Here is a 23,682-nt window from a genome sequence, read left to right as displayed (position 1 = left end):
AACATTAATTATTGATTATGGTTCACACACACACACCATGACGCACGGCAACTGCTCCCACCTTAAATATGAACCAAAAGAGAGAAGACACTGGCTGGAGAGAGAAAGGTCCACTCATACAAAAAGATATACAGGGACCCCTAGGGGGTAACCACTGCTCTTTGTATGTTTCACCAAATTGCCTGTCTGTCTGTCTGTCTGTCTGTCCGTCTGTCAGACCCTGGGTCAGCAGCTACTTCAGGAAGTTCCCCATGCACATCTACTGCCTGCCCATCCAGGCTGTCAATCACAACGCCCGGAGGTGGAACCTGAAGAGGAGGAAAAAACGAGGGGGGCCTGAGGAGGAGATGTGAGAGGGCGGAGTCTGAAGAGGATTGGGGAACGGGCTGCTCATGTGTTTGAATATGACGTTGGAAATTATTTTGATTGTCTGTTTTTCTTTAAAAATACAATATTTTCCCTACTACAGCAGCGTTTCAACTGTTACTATTTAAAAAAGAATGTATTTAAATATTAAATCAGCTTGACTTGTACATGTGAGCTAGCTGTTTTTCAGTCAGTTCTTCAGTGAGTGGTGTAAACAGCTTAAATTGGGGGAAATCTGCTTGACCAGTCCCTGTCTATGCTAATGCCTTACCAACTTCCCTGCTCAAGGACGTCATCGGCTCTGTTGGCCCTAGCATGGTTTCCATCATCAACACCTCACTGCAGTCTGGCTGTGTTCCATCCTCCTTTAAGCAGGCTGTTGTCAAACCCCTCCTCAAAAAACCCAATCTGGATCCGTCCCTCCCCAAAAACTACAGGCCCATTTCTAAACTGCCTTTTATTTCTAAAGTGCTTGAGAAAGTTGTCACTAATCAACTGACCTCTTTCCTGACAAACAATGACATTTTGGACAAATTCCAATCTGGTTTTGGTCAGAAGCACTCTACAGAGACGGCCCTGCTCCAAGTCTCAAACGACATCATGATGGCCTCAGATGCTGATGAATGCTCAGTCCTGGTACTATTAGACTTAAGTGCAGCCTTTGATACTGTGTAGACCACCGCATCATGTTGGACCGACTCAGTGATTGGGTGGGTGTCTCCGGGAGTGCCCTGAAATGGTTCTCATCCTATCTCTCTGAGAGAAGCTTCTCTGTGGCCGTCGGCCCTTTTACATCTGACCCCGCCCCTCTACCATGTGGCCTGCCCCAGGGTTCTGTTTTAGCCCCGATTTTATGGGCTCTGTATATGCTGCCTCTAGGCCTCCTCATCAACAGTTTTAAGGGCATCTCCTATCACTGTTACGCAGACGATATCCAGCTGTAACTGTCATTTAAACCAGATAAATTTGAAAAAATGAACATCCTTCATGAGTGTCTGCCATTAAGAACTGGATGGCCAGGCCAGTAATTTTCTACAACTAAATGCAGACAAGATGGAGGTCCTCATCATTGCTGCTGACTCCATTGTTTCAAAGGTGATCAAACACATGGGATCTCTAACCCCCAACATTCGCCCCAGCCTAAGAAACCTCTGTGTCATTTTCGATCAGACCATGCTCCTGGACAGTCATGTAAAATCCCTGACCCGTGTGAGGGTAAAATAATTGATTGACTGCTTATTGTTAGATTGTTGAATAATGTAGACTCTGTTTAGTTATGAGCTAATTAACATGCATGGATAAATTTAAGCTATTTAACTTTATGGGCTGGGAAGCAGTTTGTTTTGTGTAGGAGGGGAACCCAGCTGGAGAACAGTGGATAACGTGTTATTTTGTCTTCCTGGTGTAGAGAGGATTTTCTGTTTCAGTTTGTTGTAAGAACAAGGCTTTTATTTTGTCTTCATGGAAAATATCCCGTGGGATTGAACCGGCCACCTCATCTGTGCCAGGGGGGTGGCTGGGTATAACTGAGATGTAATGTTTATGTTCGGGGCACAACACTTGGAGGTTGTGACACTCTGCAGAGTTTTTGAGAATTGGAATAAACAAATCTTTATTCATTACAACGAGCAACTCATTAATTGGTGCATCAACAAGGCATTTCATCTGAATTTTCCCTAACACCCGCACCTGCTTTTTCCACCTCAGAAACATTGCCAAACTCAGATCCATTGTCTCCCACTCAGAACTGGGATTGGCTGTTCATGCTTTTATTTCATCTCGACTGGACGACTGTAACTCGCTTTTCACCCGCCTCAATAAATCATCTCTGGACCATCTACAACTGATACAGAACGCTGCTGCCCCTCCAGGATCTACATGCAGCCAGGACACTGAAACGCGCCTGTCAAATCATGGCCGACCCCTCCCATCCTGGCCACAAGCTCTTTCAAGCACTTCCCCTCGGCAAGAGGCCAAAACCACCCGCCACAAGAGCAGCTTCTTTCCAACTGCCATCAGCCTCACCAATAAGGCCCGAAAGCCCCTCCCACTAGAGACTCACTGCCTCCCCCCCTGCCCCAGCTGAATCCCCCCCATCCTCCCCTCCCTTCACACAGTAGACTGTGGCTCTCGTAACTAGGGCCTGGTTGGCTTGGACCGTGATGATAAATTGCACTGACTTTTTATTTTTTATAGATTTTTAAATAATTCTTTTAAATTAAAATGAAATGAAACTTCGTTTTAAACTTAATACTAGCTTTGAACTGTAGTTTTAACTTCTTCTAACTTAATATCAGTTTCTCGTTTTTTAATGCCGATCTAACTCTGACTGCTAATGTCGTGTAGATTTTGTGCAGACACAGGTTGCCTCGGAATATGAACTCATGTGGGTCTTTAATGTATATTGATTTTAATGTACATACACACACACACTTAAGCACATTGTGTATATACGATCTTTTGCACTAGCAATATTGAGTGTTTTTTGTGTTGACTTGATCACTGTATGGCATGCAGGCACCAAGACAAATTCCTGTCTTGGTATATTGCATATTGCATATTGTGGCAATAAAGTGATTCTGATTCTGATTCTGAACTTGCTGTTCAAACCTCAGAGGCTTCATCACTGCTTTGCTTTACAGAAGAACAAGCTCAAACCTTTAAGCCCACGGTGCAGGGGTGTGGCCATTGAGCCTTATGGCACCACGCCCCCACCCAAATCCTCCTAGCCACTCCTCCTACCTAACCCACCCCTCGAATCCCGGCTCTCTACAACCTTCCTAGTCCCACACCCACATCCTCCTAGCCACTCCCCCTACCCACCCCTCAAATCCAGACTCCCTACAACTAAATTGTCATTGCATTTTTTGCAATTCTACACAATATACTATGACTATATAGCCTAGTAGCCTACTTTATTGAACACAATAAGAGGTCAGAAATGATCTGTCTCTCTCTTCTTCTTCTTCTTCTTCTTCTTCTTCTTCTTCTTCTTCTTCTTCTTCTTCTTCTTCTTCTTCTTCTTATTATTATTATTGTTATTATCATCATCATCATCATCATCATTATCATTATCATTAATGTTTATTTATTTTTCTGTGTCCCCTACTCTGTTTTGCTTGTCTGTTGTCTGGACTTGAAAATATCCAATGTTGCACCATGCCATATTGTTTGTACAAAAAAAAAAAAAAAAATTTAGATATTAGATAGACATTTTAATTTGTATACTAGAGTAACATATTCATAATGGAAACATCTGTGTTTCACTCCAAATAAGCCAATTGGTATTTTGTTGTTGGCGACAGGTTTATCTGGGATAATTTCACTGACAGCCAGTTTAAATATAGAGCTATGGCTCCCTCTTGTGGTTATTGTGCTGAAAGTCGCTTCTTTTGGGCTTGTTGTTGCTTGTTTCTCTCGCGAGATCTACTGCGTCATCGCCCTGGTCCAGCCCTTCTTCCCCGCTCTGTGCTGCACGTCTTGTTCAGACCTCCAGACAGACGGACAGATAAAATCATGGTAAGCTGCTCGTGTTGTTTCTCACTCTGAACGGACGGTAGCGGCTCCGCTCCGGTGGAGCCGCTCCGTGTTCCAGACATGAAGCCGGAGTTCGCTAGCTCTGGCCGGCTTCTCTGGCTCTGACGTCTTCTGTTGTCTGTCGTGTTAGCTCTCTGTTAGCCTAGCCGTGCTAAACCGGCGAGTCTAGCACATGGGCGGCTGATGATGCTCGATAGCATGCTAGGCTAGCTGGTCAGCAGCTAAACTCTGCGTCAGCCGGGCGGAGCTGATGGAGCTTTGTTTCATTTCTGCCGGTACCGAACGGACAGAGAAACGAACAGACCACCGCTGCTAGTATGCAAAGTTTGTGAATGAAACAGAAGTGAAGTCATGTTGTTTTATTGAGGCGTGTGTGACGATTAACAGTTTTTGATGAAAGCTTCTAGTGGTTTTTAGGAGGCGCGCGTGGGGCGGGATCAGGACCGCAGGGCGGGGCGGTGCTGCTCTGAGCTACTGTATTTCTAGGAAGCTCATTGGGTACATTTACACTTGGGTGGAGACTCTGGAGATGATGCGCCATGACTGCAGTTATGGAAATCACCCTCTCCACGGGCTCCCAAAATCGTGACTGACAGACAGTTGCTCGAGTGACATCACTGATGACATCACAACTGCCTGAGTGACATCACAGTTGGGCAATCATAGTTGCTCAAGTGACATCACTGATAACATCACAGTTGCTCGAGTGACATCACTGATGACATCACTTCCGTCACAAATTGTGACTGACACCACCCGCCCACCCACTTAGCCAATTTTAACTAAATAAAGCGTAATGTGATTTTTTTTCTTAAATAATCCTCCTGATTAAGCAAAATATAGCAACACACAAAAATGCCAGATTAGAATGATTGAGGACATAACGTTATATTCATAATTTTTGTTTGTGATTTTCACATTGTAGTGATTAATTCATTGTTTTAGGATGATGTGAGGACAGCACTCGATCTGATTGACTAATTTAATTAATTCATCCATTGACTCATTGATTGGTTATCGGTGTTTCTGCAGGCGTCCTTATCGATGGCCCCGATCAACATCTTCAGACATGGAGCTGACGAAGAGAAAGCGGAGACCGCACGACTGGTGGGTGGAATACAGACGTGTGTTTGTGTGTGTGTGTGTGTGTGTGAGAGAGAGAGAGACGGTGTATTAGGGGTAGGGCTGCACAATATATCGTTTCAGCATCGTCATCGCAATGTGCACATGCGCAATAGTCACATCGCAGAGCGTGCAATGTCAAGTAAGGCAAATTAACTCATAACATACAGTAATGCATGCCCTCTCTGTGACGTTCTAAGCTCTTTTCCTACTAACTATAGTACCTTTACTCACTTGGGATCCTGCAACTCACCCTGTCTGTGGCTAAAAACACACTCACTTCCTACTACGTCAACCGTGCACGTTACCCACTAGGCCATCTTCTTAAACAGGCAAGGCTTGATAGACCTATTTAAGACTTTTGGTGAAATTTCCTGTTTTTTTTCATATCTCAATATATATTGCAGAATAAAAAAATATTGCAATGTCAGTTTTTTCCAATATCGTGCAGCCCTAATTAGGGGTGTCACGATACACTCAGTTTACGATACGATACCCGATATTGGGTTCACGATAACGATACGATATTTTAACAATATTTTTTTGCGATCGATTTGTAAGTTGAGGGGGCATCCTCCACGCTAATTTCAGTAATTTCACCATTTTCATCCTCCGTGTCTGTAACATCCCTCGTCTGTTCAAACAAAGCAATGAAAAGGAGAGCGAGCATACATCAGATGCAGATCAGTGCCACCATGTTCAGCTTATTTTTCTCGCGATATGAGATTTCATCTCAACGATACATATTGTCATGTTTTGATATCGCGATATTCTGTGGCACGATATATTGTGACATCCCTACTGTGTATGAGTTAGGGGTGTCAACGGTTACATTTTCTAAACGTGTACACGGGACCTTTTGGCAGCGTGTCACCGGTTAACCTGTTCTTCTTTTTTACCGCATTTGCGCTATATAATCACTAGAGGGCACTGTCGCCATTCAAATACCTCCCAAACCCATAGAGGGCAGCGATGTTCTCTGTGTGTCTGTTCCCTCTTTGTTGAACTCGTTGTCTGGTCCAGAGCGGAAGTAGCAGCAACATTTGCTGTCATTACACGGTCACGGTGGCTCAGTGGTAGAGCTGTCGCCTCACAGTCAGAAGATCCTGAGTTCGATTCTCGCCTGGGACACTGTGGGCGCTGTGGTTGTGTTCCCCCCCATATCTTCAGTGCCTACTGCCCAGGTGGGGTATCTCGTCGTAAGGGCCTTTCTGTCTGTGTGGAGTTTGCATGTTCTTCCCGTGCTCCCCCAGGGGTTCCTCCGTATATAACCCCCCCCATTAAAAACATGCAGAAGATCAGATCGTCATCGTCATCCGACCAGTGACGACAACATCCGAAGTTGGTCCCCGGGCGCTGTACGAGAAAGCGACCACTGCTCCTGGCATGCCCCCCGGAGGAAAGGACATGCCTGGATGGGTTAAATGCAGAGGACAAATTTCACCGGCCACCGTCAGCATGTGTGTGTTTGTGGCCGTCCGTGCATGTGTTGATGTAATCGTGTGACAATAAAGACGGGCTTGTCCGTCTGAAATCGTGTTTTCATTACAGTTGCAGGTACTTCTTGAACGATGTTGTGAGTTTTCGAGTCACAAAATTGTCCCTCGTTGGTTTCCCCGCTAGGCCTCGCCCGCTTTATTTACGTTACATTGTCACCGCCACGGTCACATGGGCCATGCGTCCATTACGTGCAACGTTACTGCACTAATTAGTGCAACGTTAAAGTTATCATCTGTAGCTTACAGGCAGCATTATCACCTCTAAACACTTTGTTTTTGATGAGAAATGAATGATTGCGAGTCCAAAACACAGTAAAATCATTGTCAAAACTTTATTTAAAAACGTTATTTAAAAGCACAAAAAAAAGACGGGTAGTCGGTTATTGATTTTTCTAAATGGATATGATTTACTATCCGGTACACGTGTACACGGTGACATCCCTAGTGTGTGTGTGTGTGAAAATGTTTTAGCGATGTTTCAGATTTACAAGAGTAAACCTGACAGACCCTGTTATTAACCGTTTGTGTGTGCAGTCATCCTTCATCGGAGCGATCGCCATCGGTGACCTGGTGAAGAGCACTCTGGGACCGAAGGGCATGGTGAGTCACTCCAGTCTGAAGGAGATATCCATCCGACTGAGGCCTGGGCGATATGGACCAACAATTATTTCAGTGTATTGTTAGGCTGAATGGCAATACCTGACATATACGTCTCTGTATTTCATTTTTATTTAAAAAAAATTACAAAGTGGGCTAAATGTTAAAGGGATAGTTCTGATTTTTGGAAGCCTAATCCTATTTGCTACTTACTTACCAGTGATGATGTTGATTGGTGGATTCCTTTCTCAGCACAATCCATGCTGTTCCTCATAGGTTGAGGCCACGTCTCGTCATAGATGCTGGGTTAGCTGGCTCAGCCTGGCTGGGGGCGTGGTCAGGGTGGGGTAAAAACCCCTGTTCTATCCATTCAGCAAATTTAGAATTTAGCTGATAGCCCAGCCCAGGCAGACACGATCGGGGATTTAACCACCGCAGTAAACGCACATCTGAGCAGACGTCTTGTGTTCTGCTCTAGAACCCCCAAACCTGTAGTTTAGAGCCGCAGCACCGTCTTTTGGTGAGTCAGCCCATGAGATATATGGGCGGTTTTACCCCACCCGCGCGCCAGCCGTTTAACATTTTGTGGGCGTTCCCAGACATGAGGACTGTCTCTATATAGCTCCAGATAGTTACCGTAGCCACAAACCAATACAAGCCGGTCACTGGGGACACGCTCCTGTCTGTGAAAGCTGACTGAGGCTCACTGAAAAGTACTGTGTGTGTGTGTGGGTGTGTGTGTGTGCACTGTGGAGGACATTTCAGTGAGCCTCAGTCAGCTTGCACAGACAGGAGCGTGACCCCATTGACCCTTGTATTGGCGAATAATTAGCATGGTCAAACTCAATCGAGTTAAGCCCCTCCCCCTTGGTGTGAATGCACAGTCAGACCACCTGTAGTCTTATCCATATATAATATCCATATATTGCCACATGTAGTCTTATCCATATCGTCGCTGTCGTTCCAGGACCTCGAATGTGCCTTTTTTCACTTTTTTATTTTTTGTCATGAATCAATGCCATTGGTCACCCTTCACGTCTCTGTGTGGTTTTTAACAAATGCAACCAATGGAAAAGCATTAAAACGAGCTTGTGAGTAAATCTCGTAACGCCATTCGCCTAGGGATGTCGACGGTTAACCGTTAACCGGTTGACCGCCGACAACGTCATTGGTCGGTTAAGCATGTCGGTCAAACGGTTAATTTGCATATTAAATTGGCATACAACGTGTTGCCAATATGGTGTTTTTTTTCCTCCTCCGCTGTAAGCAATGTTAACAAGTAGTTACTGTAGCAGCAGGATATAGGAATTAAAAGCTCCTGCCAGAACAACATTAATTTAGAGAAAGGCTTTTACAAATGTTTGAGAGAAAAGCCGTGTGCATTGTCACCACTGACTTCTCTCTATCTCTCTCTGTCCGCTCCACACATGCGCCACAGCCCCGCCCCCCTCTGCTTTGACCAGACAGGAGAAGTGCGATGCATTTCTCCCCTCAGTCCCCTGACGCCCTGCCTGCCCTGTGCAGACTACAGCCAGCCAGTCACTCTGCTGCTTCTGTGTTCCCGCTGTCATGAAACGGCTTTTCAGTTTGGTCAGGACAGGAGCGCATGGCCTGAAACCCGACACCTTGCTCACCTCACAGCGTTCAGCGTGCACTGCGCACGTCCGTGTCTGGAGTCAAACCTGATGGAACGTGCACATTACTTTTTCTTCACTGGTTCATTCGGTCTCACTCTCTCTCCCTCCCTCTCTGCATGTTCATCATGCACACGCTCGCACTCAATGATCAAACGGTAGTTTTTTACCATGTTACAAAAATGCAGACATGCGTCGATTGAAAAGTAACAATTAACGTTAGTCTTCACTGTCCAACACAGAGCAGTTCGGAGGAATTGTTTCACAACGAGAGACGGATTGTTTGTAGACTGTATTCATTGACACTTTCAAAGCCGGTGTGAAAGCAGCTACTGACAGCTGCATGTGGAGCCCTGCAAGTTAGAGAGCATAGCCCTCGTTGCGTGCGTGAAGACAAGAGGGACAAGGAGTGAGACCAAAAGCAGGTTATTATATATTGCTAAAAGTAGAAGATACTGTAGTGATGCACGCGTTGTCAGTGCGCCCTGCAGCCCCTGGGCTGTCGTCCACTCAAAGTACTTCACGGGGCGGCTGCGTGTCAATTGACGTGTCCTTAATATGCAAAGCGTGCAGCTCTAAGCAGTATAGCCTATCGGAGGAATGTTTTTGTTTAGATGGCTGGAGGATTCAACTTGTCTTTTCGTTTTGTTAATGTGTTTTCTTCTGCTTGTAGATGTAAAAATAAACGCTTTCTAATGAAAAAAAATCAAGCATTTGTTGTGGTAAGGGTTTAATGGGGCACAGACAGTCAAAATGCGCATTTTAATCTTCTCGGTTAACCGACACTTGTCGGCTAATGACTGTCGGTTGTCGGTCAAGAAAAATGATGATTTTCGACATCCCTACATTCGCCCTCAATCTGTCAGTCGAACCTCGAAATTCGTCCCCTACTTCCGTGTGTACCCCCCCACGCAGGACAATAAACCCGGAAAAGACACACGGCAGACGCGCTGTGTATTTCTCATATCGTTTTGACTAATCCTGGCTTCCTCTGACGTTAATATATCAATCATATGTTTTCCAGTTATTCCTAGGCTGCAAACTTGTTTTAACATGCAAATCGGAGTGTTTTCTGACGAGAATAAAGTAACATTAACGTTACGTTATGTCAGACTATTTCTCACCCCATGCCAAAGCCCCCGCTTCAGCCATGAGAGGCGAGGGGCAATGCTGCTGCTCCTGCGCGCGCCCCCGCGGCCTGGAGCTTGCGGCTCGTGCATGAGTATGCGGCTGCCTCCCGCTTGACTGGCCATGAGAAAGCGCTTCCAAGTCGGACTGATAATATAAACAACATCATTTGAGCTTATCCAGGTAAGATATTAATAAAGTAATGACACATTCAGCGGGAAATTAACTATAATTAAGACATGTGCCAACTTGGACGACAGGTTTTTTTTACTTCCTGAAAAGTTTCTGTTTTGGAAATTCGAGGTCCTGGAACGACAGCGACGATATATAATATCCATATATTGCGCAGCCTTACTGCAGATGGTCAATATGGCTTTGGCGCTTTGAAAACCATTTAGCAAAAAAATAAAAAGTCAAACTGCAGTCATCAGCTGAAACCCCTCTGAAATCCACTCATTATTAAAACAAGAAGGATGGAGGAAGATAGTGAACGTCCTCTCGTCTCCTCCGCTCAGGATAAGATCTTGCTGGGTGGAGGCAGAGAAGCTTCGGTCACGGTGACCAACGATGGAGCGACCATCCTGAAGGCCATCGGTGTGGACAACCCTGCTGCCAAGGTCCTGGTCGGTGAGTGACCCGCGCTTTGTATTGCTTCACTTTCAGTTTTCACACTCAAGCTGTGGGTTTTTCATTGGAGCGTTTATACATAATCAGAATTTCCCATGTAGAGTTGATGCGTTCAAACCTGGCTTTCTGGTTGACTTTTTTTAATGCTATTTTTTATGTTTTTTTCCCCTCCATACTGGGAGCTCTGGTTCCGCTGGTTAACCCATACTAACAATAGGGATGGGCGAGAGTACTCGGGTACTAAAAGTGCAGGAGTTTAGCGGAGGAATACGGTAGTTGTACGGTTGGGAGAAAAAGCAGTGCCGAATGAGACCGCTGTTTGGCGGAAAAGTAAAGCGCTGAAAATTGTCAAAATAGAGCGTGCATGTACACAGATATCGATTTGTTTAGGTGGGCGTTGCTTTAGGTGGCTAAATTACGTTTTAGTTCTTTGCCCCGTGTAGTAGAGAGACAGAGCTGTGGAGGCTGTTGCTTCAGAGTGCTGGGTCTCGATAGACGGTGCGCTCAGCGTCCAGAACACTGTACCTATTTCAGTTAGTGTATGTAACTAGCTGATAGGACCCCACTTTAAACAAAACAAACTATCCCTTTAAGTTCAAAGTTGTATCAGGTCTAGATTATGGAGAAGTGTTCGTCCATCCGTCCATCTGTCTAACTTTATTTTTATGCCTCTTGATGTGTCATCATCCCCCCTTCCTGTGGTATCGAAAATGGTATCAAGTATCAATATTTTCCTGGGTATTAGGGATGGGCATTTCTAGCAAAAACACTATTCGAAATTCGCTGGCCAAATTCGAATTTAATAGAAATTCGAAAATAAAAATAAAAATGTAAACAAAATTAAAAGGTTTTTTTTTTTTTTTTTTTTTTGGTTTTTTGTTTTTGTGAGTGAAATGTTGCATTGTCTCCCTTGATTCTAAGTCTACGGATTTATTAATTAATATAAAAAGCTTCTGCTGTGGATTTTTAGCTCAAACAAGCATTGCACCACTGAAGTTAAGAACATGTTACATGACATTGACATTTTCGAAAATAAAAAACAGTTTTGACAATCATGAGTGGTTCATTAAATATTTAGTAGGCTCAGGTCTGAGTGCCAAAGGGGTGCCAAAGTCACCCCCTCTCCCTCTTCATGGGATTTAATCCGCCATTCATTTTTCCATAAACTTTGCTTAAAATGCTTATAAAAATTGTTTTACTTGCTCAAACCAAGCGATTTGACTATACTTAGAATCAGGGGAGACAATGCAACATTTCACTCAATTTTTTTTTTTTTTTTTTTTTTTTTTTTTTGAATTTTGAATTTCGAATTTCAATAATAAAAGTCGACCTTGATAATAACAACAATTATTCGAAAATTCGAAATTCGATGCCCATCCCTACTGGGTATCGGACGGTATTGAAGTCTAGTATCGTGACATCCCTAGTATGGATACGGCATGCTGTGACGCACCATCTGGTGTCTGCATGCTCAGCCAGCAGCTGCTTTATATCACAACATAACACCTTTACTGCAATCAGGCCGTATGGCAAAAGATCAATCAACTGATGGAAGAGGACGTTGAACTGTAACATCAAATGTTAGTATAGGCCTAATATGATTGTAATACATGTTATTTTGATTGGTATCTATTAGTGATGCGCGGGTCACCCAGAACCCGCCGGGTCCCGCGGGCTGGGCCGCCCCGCAGGCGGGCTGGGTTGGCAAATTATGAAAATATCGCGGGTGCGGTCAATCGCGAAGGTAGTGTGGTCGATCGCATGGCATTGAGGGGGGGGAGGGGAGATTTTTTTTTTTTTTTTTTTTTTTTAACTGTTTTTCCACTGTTTTTCCACTGTTTTCCACTGTATACTCAGTGTATATATATATAAATAAATATGTTTGGTAGATCACTTTGACTTGGTCATTTTAAAAGTAGCTCCCAAGCTGAAAAAGTGTGGGCACCCCTGATTTAGAGCAATGAAACACACAGAGTAATTAACCTTAAAGAGGTGAACTCTCTCTCACATGTAGGTACACACAATCAGACAGACTCCTGCTGCACTCTCTATAGCCTACATGGAGTAAAGAAACGCTTCAATGAGGTAGCCTATGTGCTCTCAAAACAAACATTTTGGAAAGATTATTCGCTGTAATTATTATTTGAAGTGTCCATAAAACGAATGCCACTGCAGATTTTCTGTTGTGGACTCGACTGTGATCTATTTGTCAAATTTACTGCAACGTGAGTAGGCTGTGAACAATTGAGAGCGCATGAGGTAATTAAAAGAAATCAGACAGCGAGTCTGGCCGTATCTGCAAGCCGTGTGCGCACCTGCTGCACTACTACGTTTAGCCTACTACTGCTACATGGCCAATTGAGAGCGCATGAGGTAATTAAAAGAAATCAGACAGTGAGTCTGGCCGTATCTGTAAGCCGTGTGCGCACCTGCTGCACTACTACGTTTAGCCTACTACTGCAACATGGCCAATTGAGAGCGCATGAGGTAATTAAAAGAAATGGGGAAGAATAAGAACTGTTTCTGTAGCCTGCCTAGTGCCTACCTACCTCTACCTGCTACCTCCATTTGAAACACTGCGGTCACGCCATCCGCACTTTGGGGAAGCGTAGTCGCGCTATCTGAAGACCATGGATTCATTGAAGAAAGACCGACATGAAAGCAGCCGCACAACTCATCCAGAGCAGTAGGCTACAACTGTTGTCACGCAAGCAGCATGTGAGTGTGTGTGTGTGTGTGTGTGTGTGTGTGTGTGAGTGAGAGAGAGAGAGAGAGAGGGGGGGAGAGAGACAGAGTTATTAGCTACTTTGCACACCTTGGAAGCTCTGCTGTGCTCCTCCTGCGTCCGGAGACATATTACATTAAATTGGCCGTTGCGGGCTGCTGGGTTGGGCTGGGTTCGGAATTTTCAGATATTTTAACGGGCTGGGCGGGGTGGGCTGGCTCCAATGACGGGTTGGGTTGGGGCGGGCCTTAAAAAACCCTGACCCGCGCATCACTAGTATGTTGATATACAGTATGGTTTTTTGTGTGCCATACCAAGTACATACATTACATAACATGCCAGATAATCAAGTGATGTTGAGAATGAGATGATAGGAAATGAAGATTTCTTTTTATAAACTGTGATTGTTTATTAACTTTTAGGGTTTTTCTTTTTTAATAAGAGTCATTGAATATTGGTCTCAAGTGCAAAATAGAAGAACGTATTTTCCTCATTTGATCAAATTGTCCTGGAAATGATCCAAAATGCCACTGAAACATTTCAGGAGGGCAAAAAAAAGAGTAAATTCTTTCTTATTTCCTACCCTACACACACACACACAGACACACACACACACACACACACACACACACACACACACACACACACACACACACACACACACACAGAGAGCCCTCCCTGCTCACCCCCCCCCTCTCTCTCTCTCTACAGACAGCTGATCTATAACTACCCGGAGCAGCTGTTCGCCGCGGCCGGTGTCATAGCCATCGAACACGCAGACTTTGCCGGCGTGGAGCGCCTCGCTCTGGTCACCGGTATGACCACACACACACACACACACACACACCACACGTATACATATATACACACACACACACACCACACATATACACACACACACACCGCCACACACACCGCACATATACATATGCACACACACACACCACACATATACATACAGTACATACGCACACGCACACACACACCACACATATACATACACACACCGCACATATACACACACACACAGTTTATTATTATTGTTATTATTGTCATTATTATTTTGATGTTTTAAATAGTTTAAAGAAAATTGATTGATTGAGTGAAAAACTAGATGTGAGGAAGCAGATTCACTGAGTTTGAATGTGATGAAGGTTTAGATGCTTTGGGGGATTTCACATGATGTGAATTGACTCCGTTAAGTCCAGTTCATGTGGAGAGGTGAGAAATATCCAGTACTTTTCACTGCAGTATGGTTTTAATAGGATACAACTTGGTAAAAGCATCATGAGTTTGATGTCTATCATCATAAATTAAATCATTCCAGACTAATTCAGAAAACAGAATTTAAATTCAGTCGTCTGTGGGAACAAATCTCATCACTTTCAATCGAAGTCATTTACACAAACACAAGATCTCAAGTCAAGACTTAAGAAACCTTTTCAAGTCATCAAAGTACAAGTCAGAGTCAAGTCCCAGGTCACCACAACCCAAGTCAAGTCTCAAGTATTTAAAATTGTGAGTTGACTGTTGTGTGTGTGTGTGTGTGTGTGTGTGTGTGTGTGTGTGTTTGTGTGTGTGTGTGTGTGTGTGTGTGTGTATGTGTGTGTGTGTGTGTAGGAGGGGAGATCGCCTCGACCTTCGACCACCCTGAGCTGGTGAAGCTGGGTCAGTGCAAGCTGATCGAGGAGGTGATGATCGGAGAAGACACACTCATCCACTTCTCTGGAGTCGCCATGGGTACGCTCTCTCTCTGTCTGTGTCTCTCTCTGTCTCTCTGTCTCTCTATCTCTCTCTCTCTGTCTGTGTCTCTCTCTGTCTCTCTCTGTCTGTGTCTCTCTCTGTCTGTGTCTCTCTCTGTCTCTCTATCTCTCTCTCTCTCTGTCTGTGTCTCTCTCTGTCTCTCTATCTCTCTCTCTCTCTGTCTGTGTCTCTCTCTGTCTCTCTATCTCTCTCTGTGTCTGTGTCTCTCTCTGTCTCTCTCTCTCTGTGTCTGTGTCTCTCTCTGTCTCTCTATCTCTCTCTCTGTCTGTGTCTCTCTCTGTGACTGAACCAGCTCAAACTTACAAGGCAGTGGCAGGACTGCATCTGGTGATGGTGGTCCTCCACAAAAGACAAAGAGGACCTCTGACTACTCTAGTGATCAGAAATATTGATCTGAAGCTCAATTTTGAGGCTGTTCTGCACACACACACACCCCCCACATACTTAACTCATTGAGTGCCAATGACGTCGATCGACGTCAAATGCGTTTTTTGATGGTGGGACGTGGATCAAAGCCTCCTGCATCTCCTGTACAAATATTGTAGCTATTGAAGGTGTATAACCTATTTTACAGACCCATTAGGTGGCGACAGTGCTCTCCAGATTAGAGAAAGGTCAGGAAAACAGCAGGAAAAAGCCCCGTGATGAAAGAGAAACCGCTCATGCTGCAGCCAGAGCCATATAGATGGCTCTGGCTGGAGCTAACGTTAGCTGCGAACAGCAGTCAATCCGCGCCCACAACTGAGCCTCTCTGTCTCTGCTGTATAGTTTCTCCACACGATTAGCCGCCAGAAAAGCAGCACCCAACGCCAAAGGGCCAAACCATTCTCAGCAGTCCGGTTTGGCTTTTCCGTGTCGCGCTGGGAGCCGGCGCACAAAAACGGAGCACTCCGAAAATAGACGCTGGGTGCGTGAGGCTGTGTGTTAGTGTGGGGAGGAGTTTGCAGCTGAGAGGGGGGTGGGGCACGCAGGGCACCACACAACTACACCATGTCACTACATCAGAAAATATTAGCTTCAGACTCAGTGAATGTGCTTGAAATGCTTCATTTCACAAAAGGCGGAATATCTCAGCTTCTAGATGGAAACGCCTGTTTTTGCTGTTTTTGACCTATCTTCTCCGGCTGATAACTAAAGAACGGAAAATGATATCAATAAACTTTTTTTTGCTGCTTATACAATAGAGTCTCATCGTTCTTTGTGCGTGTTCGGTGTTTACATAGTAATATCACACAATATTCTTGTTCCTCGTGAAATCACTGAAAACGCTCTGAAACTCTTTGAACTCTTTGGAGTCCGTTCTCCAAAAGTGGCTGGCACTCAATGAGTTAACGTGGTTTGGTTTACTGCATTAGATATGTTCATTGATTCACTGAAGTTTATTCATGTTTCAAGTTTGTAAAGTAAAAAACAACTGTTGCTTCTGTTCTGTAAATAGATTGTTTGCTCTTGTGAACAAAAACATTGATCCGAAGCTCAGTTCAGAGGCTGTTCTGTAAATGAGCAAAACAAAAAAACTGCCAGCTATGCTACAAGCACTGGAAAAGCAACATGGCCGCTGATTTTGAAGGTGTTTTTTCTGCTCTCAACCCAGTTAATTTAGCTCTTATTTTCTTCATTACAGCGGCTAATTACCCGCTGTATATTTAAACTACACTAGTTCTGCTCAAGCACTCATACCTGTCTCCTTATTTTAGCGACTTTCTTACTAATCACACAGCCGTTTAAGCACTTTTGATTGCTTGCAGTCAGATGTGAGGGATCGGTTGGCAGTTTTAAGAAGAGCAGAGAGCATTAGGAAAAATAGGAAAAAGAAAGAGCGAGCTAGAATAGCATTCTATAAGGATCCATTTAGATTTGTGAAGTCATTGTTTAGTAAGGAAAAGAATGGTAGCCTTATGGTACCTAAGCAGAAGCTTGAGGAATATTTGGAGGAGGTTCACAAAGATAGGGAAAGGTTTAGAGAGATGACAGTCCCAGCTGATATTCCACCTATTGGTGAAATAGAGAGCCAGTGTGATGATAGCCCACCAAGGTGGAAAGAAGTTCAAGAAGTAGTGAGACGTGCAAGGGCCTCTTCAGCCCCGGGTCCTAATGGAGTCCCCTACCGGCTGTATAAGAGTGCTCCAGATGTGTTGCAGTTTCTATGGAAGCTGATGAAGGTAGTCTGGAAGAAGCAGGTTATTCCTAAGGCATGGCGTAGAGCAGGGGGAATCTTCATTCCTAAAGAAAGGGACTCGTTAGAGATAAGTCAGTTTAGACCTATCAGTCTACTTAATGTTGAAGGGAAGGTTTTCTTTAGTGTTGTGGCACAGAGGCTGTCTAGTTATCTAGAAAAGAATAGGCTAATAGATACTTCGGTGCAAAAGGCTGGAATTCCCGGCTTCTCCGGGTGCTTAGAGCACACCAGCATGATCTGGCACCAAATCCAGTCAGCTAGGCGTGAGAAGAGAGACCTGCATGTAGTATTCTTGGACCTGGCTAATGCTTTCGGGTCAGTGCCGCATAGTCTGTTATGGGAGGCCTTTGATTTCTTTAGAGTGCCAGGTAGTATAAAGAGCTTAGTTAAAGCCTACTTCTTAGATATTCAACTCTGCTTTACCACAGCAGAGTACACTACAGCTTGGCAGCAGCTGGAGATAGGCATTATGGCAGGGTGTACAATTTCCCCATTAGCTTTTACCATGGCAATGGAGATCATTATTAGGGCTTCAAAATGGGTAGTGGGTGGAGAAAGGCTGCAGGGAGGGCTGCGGCTCCCTCCAATTAGGGCATACATGGATGACATGACGACTATGACGTCAACCGCTCCATGTACTAGCAGATTGTTGGATAAGTTAAATAGTAATCTGCAGTGGGCTAGAATGAAAGTGAAGCCAAGTAAGTCCAGGAGTATTTCAATCATTAAAGGGAGGGTAGTAGGTAAGAAGTTTGTTATAAATGATGAGGTGGTGCCTACAGTGTTAGAGAAACCAGTCAAGAGTTTGGGAAGATGGTATGATGCAAGTCTCAGTGATAAGGGACAGTTTGAGGAGGTGAGGCAGGAAATGATTCAAGGTATTTCAAGTATAGACAAGTCAGGGCTCCCAGGAAAGTTAAAGTTGTGGTGTTTGCAGTTTGGATTGTTGCCTCGGTTGATGTGGCCACTGACAGTGTATGAGGTTCCCCTTTCAAAGGTAGAAAAGCTAGAAAGGATGATTAACTCATTCATTAGAAAATGGCTCGGAGTCCCACGCTGCCTAAGCAGTGTAGCCTTATATGGGAAAGGCATATTGGAATTGCCATTATCTAGCCTGACAGAGGAGTTCAAGTGTGCTAAGGTTAGACTGGAAATGACTCTGACTCAGTCAAAGGATCCAGTGGTTAGGAGTGTAGCGCCCACAGTTAAAACAGGGAGGAAGTGGAACCCAAAGGAGGCAGTACAGCAAGCACAGTCAGCTCTTAGACACAGGGATATCATAGGTCAGGTGCAGCATGGGCGTGGAGGCTTAGGGTTGTGCATAGGGAAACCTGTGTGGAACAAGGCATCAGTAATAGAAAAGAGGAAGATGGTAGTTGAAGAAGTACATAGGCAAGAGGAGGCAGTAAGATGTACTAAGGCAGTGTCGCAGGCAAAGCAAGGACAGTGGGTGAACTGGGAGAGTGTAGAGAAGAGAAAGTTGAAGTGGAGAGAGTTGTGGAGCATGGAGGCCAGCAGAATTAGATTTATTCTAGGGGCTACTTATGATGTGCTGCCATCTCCCCAGAACTTAAATCAGTGGTTGGGCGAGGATGGTGCCTGCCCGTTGTGTTCTAGTGTATGTACATTGAGGCATATACTGTCAGGGTGTAAGGTCAGTCTCTCCCAGGGGCGATACACCTGGCGTCACAACCAGGTGTTGAAATGTTTGGCAGCTGCAGTTGAGGAAAAGCGGCTAGAAGTAAATTCTCTAGTTGCTAGCAAAGAGAATAGACAGATCAAATTTGTACGTGAGGGAGAAAAGATTAGACCAATTAAGGTCAGGCACAAGTTAGGGCAGCTAAGTGTAGGTGGAGCCTGGGAAATGAGGGTTGACTTGAATGAACAGCTAGTCATCCCAGCATATATAGTTAGCACCCGGCTACGTCCGGACTTGTTACTGTGGTCTGAGGTAGAGAAGAGAGTTTATTTTATCGAACTCACAGTCCCGTGGGAAGATCGAGTTGAGGAGGCTTATGAGCGCAAGAAAGCTAGGTATGCTGAAATGGCAGCAGAGGCAGAGCAGCGAGGTTGGAGGGCTCGAGTGCGGCCTGTAGAGGTGGGCTGCCGTGGTTTTGTGGCAAAGTCCGTTATTGCCTTACTAACTGAGTTGGGCATTCGGGGACGGAGCCTGAAACTTGCGGTTAGCAACATGTCTCAGGCAGCAGAACGAGCAAGTGAATGGCTGTGGATAAGGAGGAAACATGCTAGCTGGGGAGCTCGCTAAGGTCAGATTGATTGTTTGTTGTTGGTCATGATTAACGGTCCGCATCAACAGGGCTGAATCATTGACGGTGGTGGTGTAGTTAGGGATTGTTTGTTGGTCATGATTAACGGTCCGCATCAACAGGGCTGAATCATTGACAGTGGTGGTGTAGTTAGGGATTGTTTGTTGGTGGTCATGATTAACGGTCCGCATCAACAGGGCTGAATCATTGACAGTGGTGGTGTAGTCAGGAATGTCATACCGAATCGACCTGGATAGCTAGGCTTAGATAGTGAGGTAATATGCAGTTGTGCGGTGGTAGCATGGAGGGGGGTGTTTCCAGGACGCTGGATTACACCGTTAAGCCTTCTTGAGGTGTCGTGGGCCTAACTTAACGAAACGTCGGTGAAGGAAGGTGCCCACTTGAAAACCCCAATGACATGCTTCATACTGCTGTTGGCTAGGGTAGGTAACTGGTGATTTGTGTCTTGTTTATTAGTTTGTTAGCCTGTTAGCTTGTTTTATTCTGGATTGGGCTTCTAAATGTGTTTTTCCTCGGATTTTGGCACAAGGGATAGTAACATCTTGTCCTGTGTATTAATTAATACTTTTCAGATCTGCTGGCTACTTACTGTAGCGTAGCATTTAATAATAATAATCACCTTTATTTATAGAGCACTTTCCATACACAAGATGCTGTTAAATGTTCTTTAAAAGAGGTCAAAATAAAAATAGGGATGATTGATATTCAAAGGAAAGGAAGATAGAAATAAAAACAATACTCACACAAATAAATACATATCAATACATCAGGTTAATAGAGGACAGAGCAAATCAAAATTGGTCTAACAGATTGGTCTCAAATGTGGAGATTTTGACCAGAATCCTTTTGACCCCAAAACACATTTTGAGTTGTATGAGTTGGAAAGAGTCATATAATCATTTATCTGGAGATGAGAACACGTGCTTGAAGGATACTTGAAGATTTTAACCATTCCATTACCTATTTCCTAAACTGCAGAACGCTCTTCCACTGGGCAGGATCTGCGCTCTCTGTTAACACTTTGAAAAAATGTTCTGCTGATACCAAAATTATCTTTGTACTCCAAGGATTAAGTGAGATACATCGCTTTATGTCGTGACTGTTTCCAAACTGTTTTTGAGGAAAACGACCTCAAATATTGACAAAGTAGGCTAGTTCTGCTAACTCTACATTTATGAGCTTCAAAACGATATTTAATGTTTGAATTTCACAATAATCTTTACACAGAATGAAAGCCAAGGCTTTATTTTGCTCAAATCTGGTGAAACCCCAAAACAGCCAAAATAAAAATCATAAAATCATGTTTCTACACAAATGGGCCAGTGCAGAGCAGGTCACATATACAGTACATTGATTAAAAGCTGAAAATAAGTGTTTTGCGGGTTAGTTACACTTTAGCCGTACTAGGTCAACTAAGACTCTTCTCATTGACTAATGGTTGTTGGGCTATGAAGGGGCATGTTTTCAGGTGTTGATCTGTGTCTCTCCTCCAGCTGCCCACCATCATCGCTGACAATGCCGGGTACGACAGCGCCGACCTGGTGGCTCAACTGAGAGCTGCACACCAGGAGAACAAGATCAGCTATGGCCTGAGTGAGCACACGCACACACACGCACACACACACACTGCACACAGAGAGAGAGAGAGAGCTGTCCTGTTCATTCACTCCACACGTTTCATACGACCAGCCCACAGTGTACAGCTCTGTGTGACTCTGGCAGTGTGAAGTGTCTTTCTCCATGATAGAACCCGTGTTTATCTCAAAGACTGATGTGCATGTCAACATGCTAATGCTAGCTGCTACTACCTATGTTAGCTTGTGTGCTAATCAGATGTGTTAACAACAATACAGTGATGCTATGGGTAGCTACCTAACAAGCTGACATTATCTAAACACGAATATGACTGTGTGCGTGTGTGTGTGTGTGTGTGTGTGTGTGCGTGTGCATGTGCGTGTGTGTGTGTGTGTGTGTGTGTGTGTGTGTGTGTGTGTGTGCAGACATGAATCAGGGCACCATCGGGGACATGGCAGAGTTGGGCGTCACAGAGTCGTTCCAGGTGAAGCGCCAGGTGCTGCTCAGTGCCTCCGAGGCCGCAGAGATGATCCTCCGAGTCGACAACATCATCAAGGCTGCGCCCAGGTCGGCCATGTTTTACTACAGCTAACAGGAGGCATTAGTGCCCCAGGTCGGCCATGTTTTACTACAGCTGATAGGAGGCATTAGTGCCCCAGGTCGGCCATGTTTTACTACAGCTAACAGGAGGCATTAGTGCCCCAGGTCGGCCATGTTTTACTACAGCTGATAGGAGGCATTAGTGCCCCACGTCGGCCATGTTTTACTACAGCTAACAGGAGGCATTAGTGCCCCAGGTCGGCCATGTTTTACTGCAGCTGATAGGAGGCATTAGTGCCCCAGGTCGGCCATGTTTTACTACAGCTAACAGGAGGCATTAGTGCCCCAGGTCGGCCATGTTTTACTACAGCTAACAGGAGGCATTAGTGCCCCAGGTCGGCCATGTTTTACTACAGCTAACAGGAGGCATTAGTGCCCCAGGTCGGCCATGTTTTACTACAGCTGATAGGAGGCATTAGTGCCCCAGGTCGGCCATGTTTTACTACAGCTAACAGGAGGCATTAGTGCCCCAGGTCGGCCATGTTTTACTACAGCTAACAGGAGGCATTAGTGCCCCAGGTCGGCCATGTTTTACTACAGCTAACAGGAGGCATTAGTGCCCCAGGTCGGCCATGTTTTACTACAGCTGATAGGAGGCATTAGTGCCCCAGGTCGGCCATGTTTTACTACAGCTAACAGGAGGCATTAGTGCCCCAGGTCGGCCATGTTTTACTACAGCTAACAGGAGGCATTAGTGCCGCAACCATTTCCATTAGTGGACAACTATTGAATTAAGAATCACAAGCTATTTTATGAATCAGGTTGAGTACATTTAAGTAAAAATATATATATATTGTACATCTCATTCCAGCTTGTTAAATGTGAATATCTTCTGGTTTTGTTACTCCTCTATGACAATAAACTGAATATCTTTGGGTTGTGAACAACACATTTGAGGACGTCATCTTGGGCTTTGGGAAACACTGATCGACATTTTTCACCATTTTCTGACGTTTTATAGACCAAACTAATCGATTAATCGAGAAAATAACCGGCAGATTAATTGACAATGAAAATAATCATTACTTGCAGTAGTTCCTAGTAGAAATGTCTAGTCATTTATTTCCTCTATATTGTCTTGTTTTCTTTTGCTTTATGGCCCCTCATGTTAAGGTTAGGATACAGTGTACTGATACTCAATACTGATACTGCTGAAGACTTGTAGTTTACTGACTATCTTTCTGTGTCTACTCTCATGTTCTGCAGGAAGCGAGTCCCTGACCACCATCCCTGCTAGAGGAGGAGGAGGAAGAGGAGAGGGAGGATGAAGAGCGGGGGGGAGGGGGTTGTCGTCGTCGTCCACAGGGGGGATCAGTTTGTGTATTTATCACCTCTGAAGCTTCAGTCTAGTTTTTGCTCCGTTGGTTTTTTCATGTTTAGGTCACTGGAAGCACTGCAGGCTAGCCGGCTAACGCTAGCTAACCAGGCGCACGGCTCTGCTAATGCTAGCCAGACACAACAAACGCTTGCGGCTTGTCACTCTAAACAAGCTAGTCTACTGTCAATGCATAGTCATGCTAATGGTAGCTAACTGTAAAGCTATGTTAATGGTTGGGTTATGTTAGCCATAGCGAGCTTCCGGCTCATTATGCTAACACTACCTTACTGTACAGCACTTCTGTCTTCTAGTTTGGACAGCTCCCTCTGGAGGACGTTCTTTTCACTGGCCATGTTCTCCAATTGATCCCTGACTGGTTCCCCCAGTGGGGCAATAGCGTCCTGAACGGAAAGGCTGGTTATGCTAACGTTAGCCATGTGCTGCCTTCACTTTGCAGAATGGAAGCATGGATGTTTTGTTTACTGAAATAAATCAACCAATCCTGATCAGTCTGTCTGTGTTTTATTGTTGAGTCAGCAGTCTCCCTGTGGGGCCACTTCTGGACAGTTTGACATCATCATAGGTTATTAACACGTTCACTGCCATTGGCGAGTCAACTCGTCAAGCAGAAACCAACGGTTGACTGCCAATGACGACTCAACTCGTCAAAAAAAAAAAAAAAAAATTTGACGGTGGGACGTTGATCTAACCCTTTTACATCTC

The 23,682-nt window shown here is 44.7% G+C and overlaps 1 protein-coding gene across 1 annotated transcript; it reads left to right on the top strand.

The window, feature by feature from the left end:
- Positions 1 to 1,419: 1,419 nt before the first annotated feature.
- LOC310771596 (T-complex protein 1 subunit beta-like) lies at positions 1,420 to 23,360 on the top strand (the record flags this gene model as incomplete). Its single annotated transcript, XM_083631922.1, has 10 exons — positions 1,420 to 1,581; positions 4,936 to 5,010; positions 7,059 to 7,124; positions 10,399 to 10,514; positions 13,947 to 14,050; positions 14,856 to 14,975; positions 15,292 to 15,374; positions 20,960 to 21,059; positions 21,467 to 21,608; positions 22,848 to 23,360. 10 exons carry the CDS (start codon positions 1,420 to 1,422, stop codon positions 22,876 to 22,878), a joined length of 999 nt encoding a protein of 332 aa, XP_083488048.1. The 3' UTR covers positions 22,879 to 23,360.
- Positions 23,361 to 23,682: the final 322 nt, after the last annotated feature.

This window comes from Poromitra crassiceps (genome assembly GCF_964638095.1).
Source record: "Poromitra crassiceps genome assembly, chromosome: 2".
NCBI lineage: Eukaryota > Metazoa > Chordata > Actinopteri > Beryciformes > Melamphaidae > Poromitra > Poromitra crassiceps.
The sequence above is the reverse complement of the archived record's forward strand: the minus strand, read 5'-3'. Positions and strand labels throughout refer to the sequence as shown.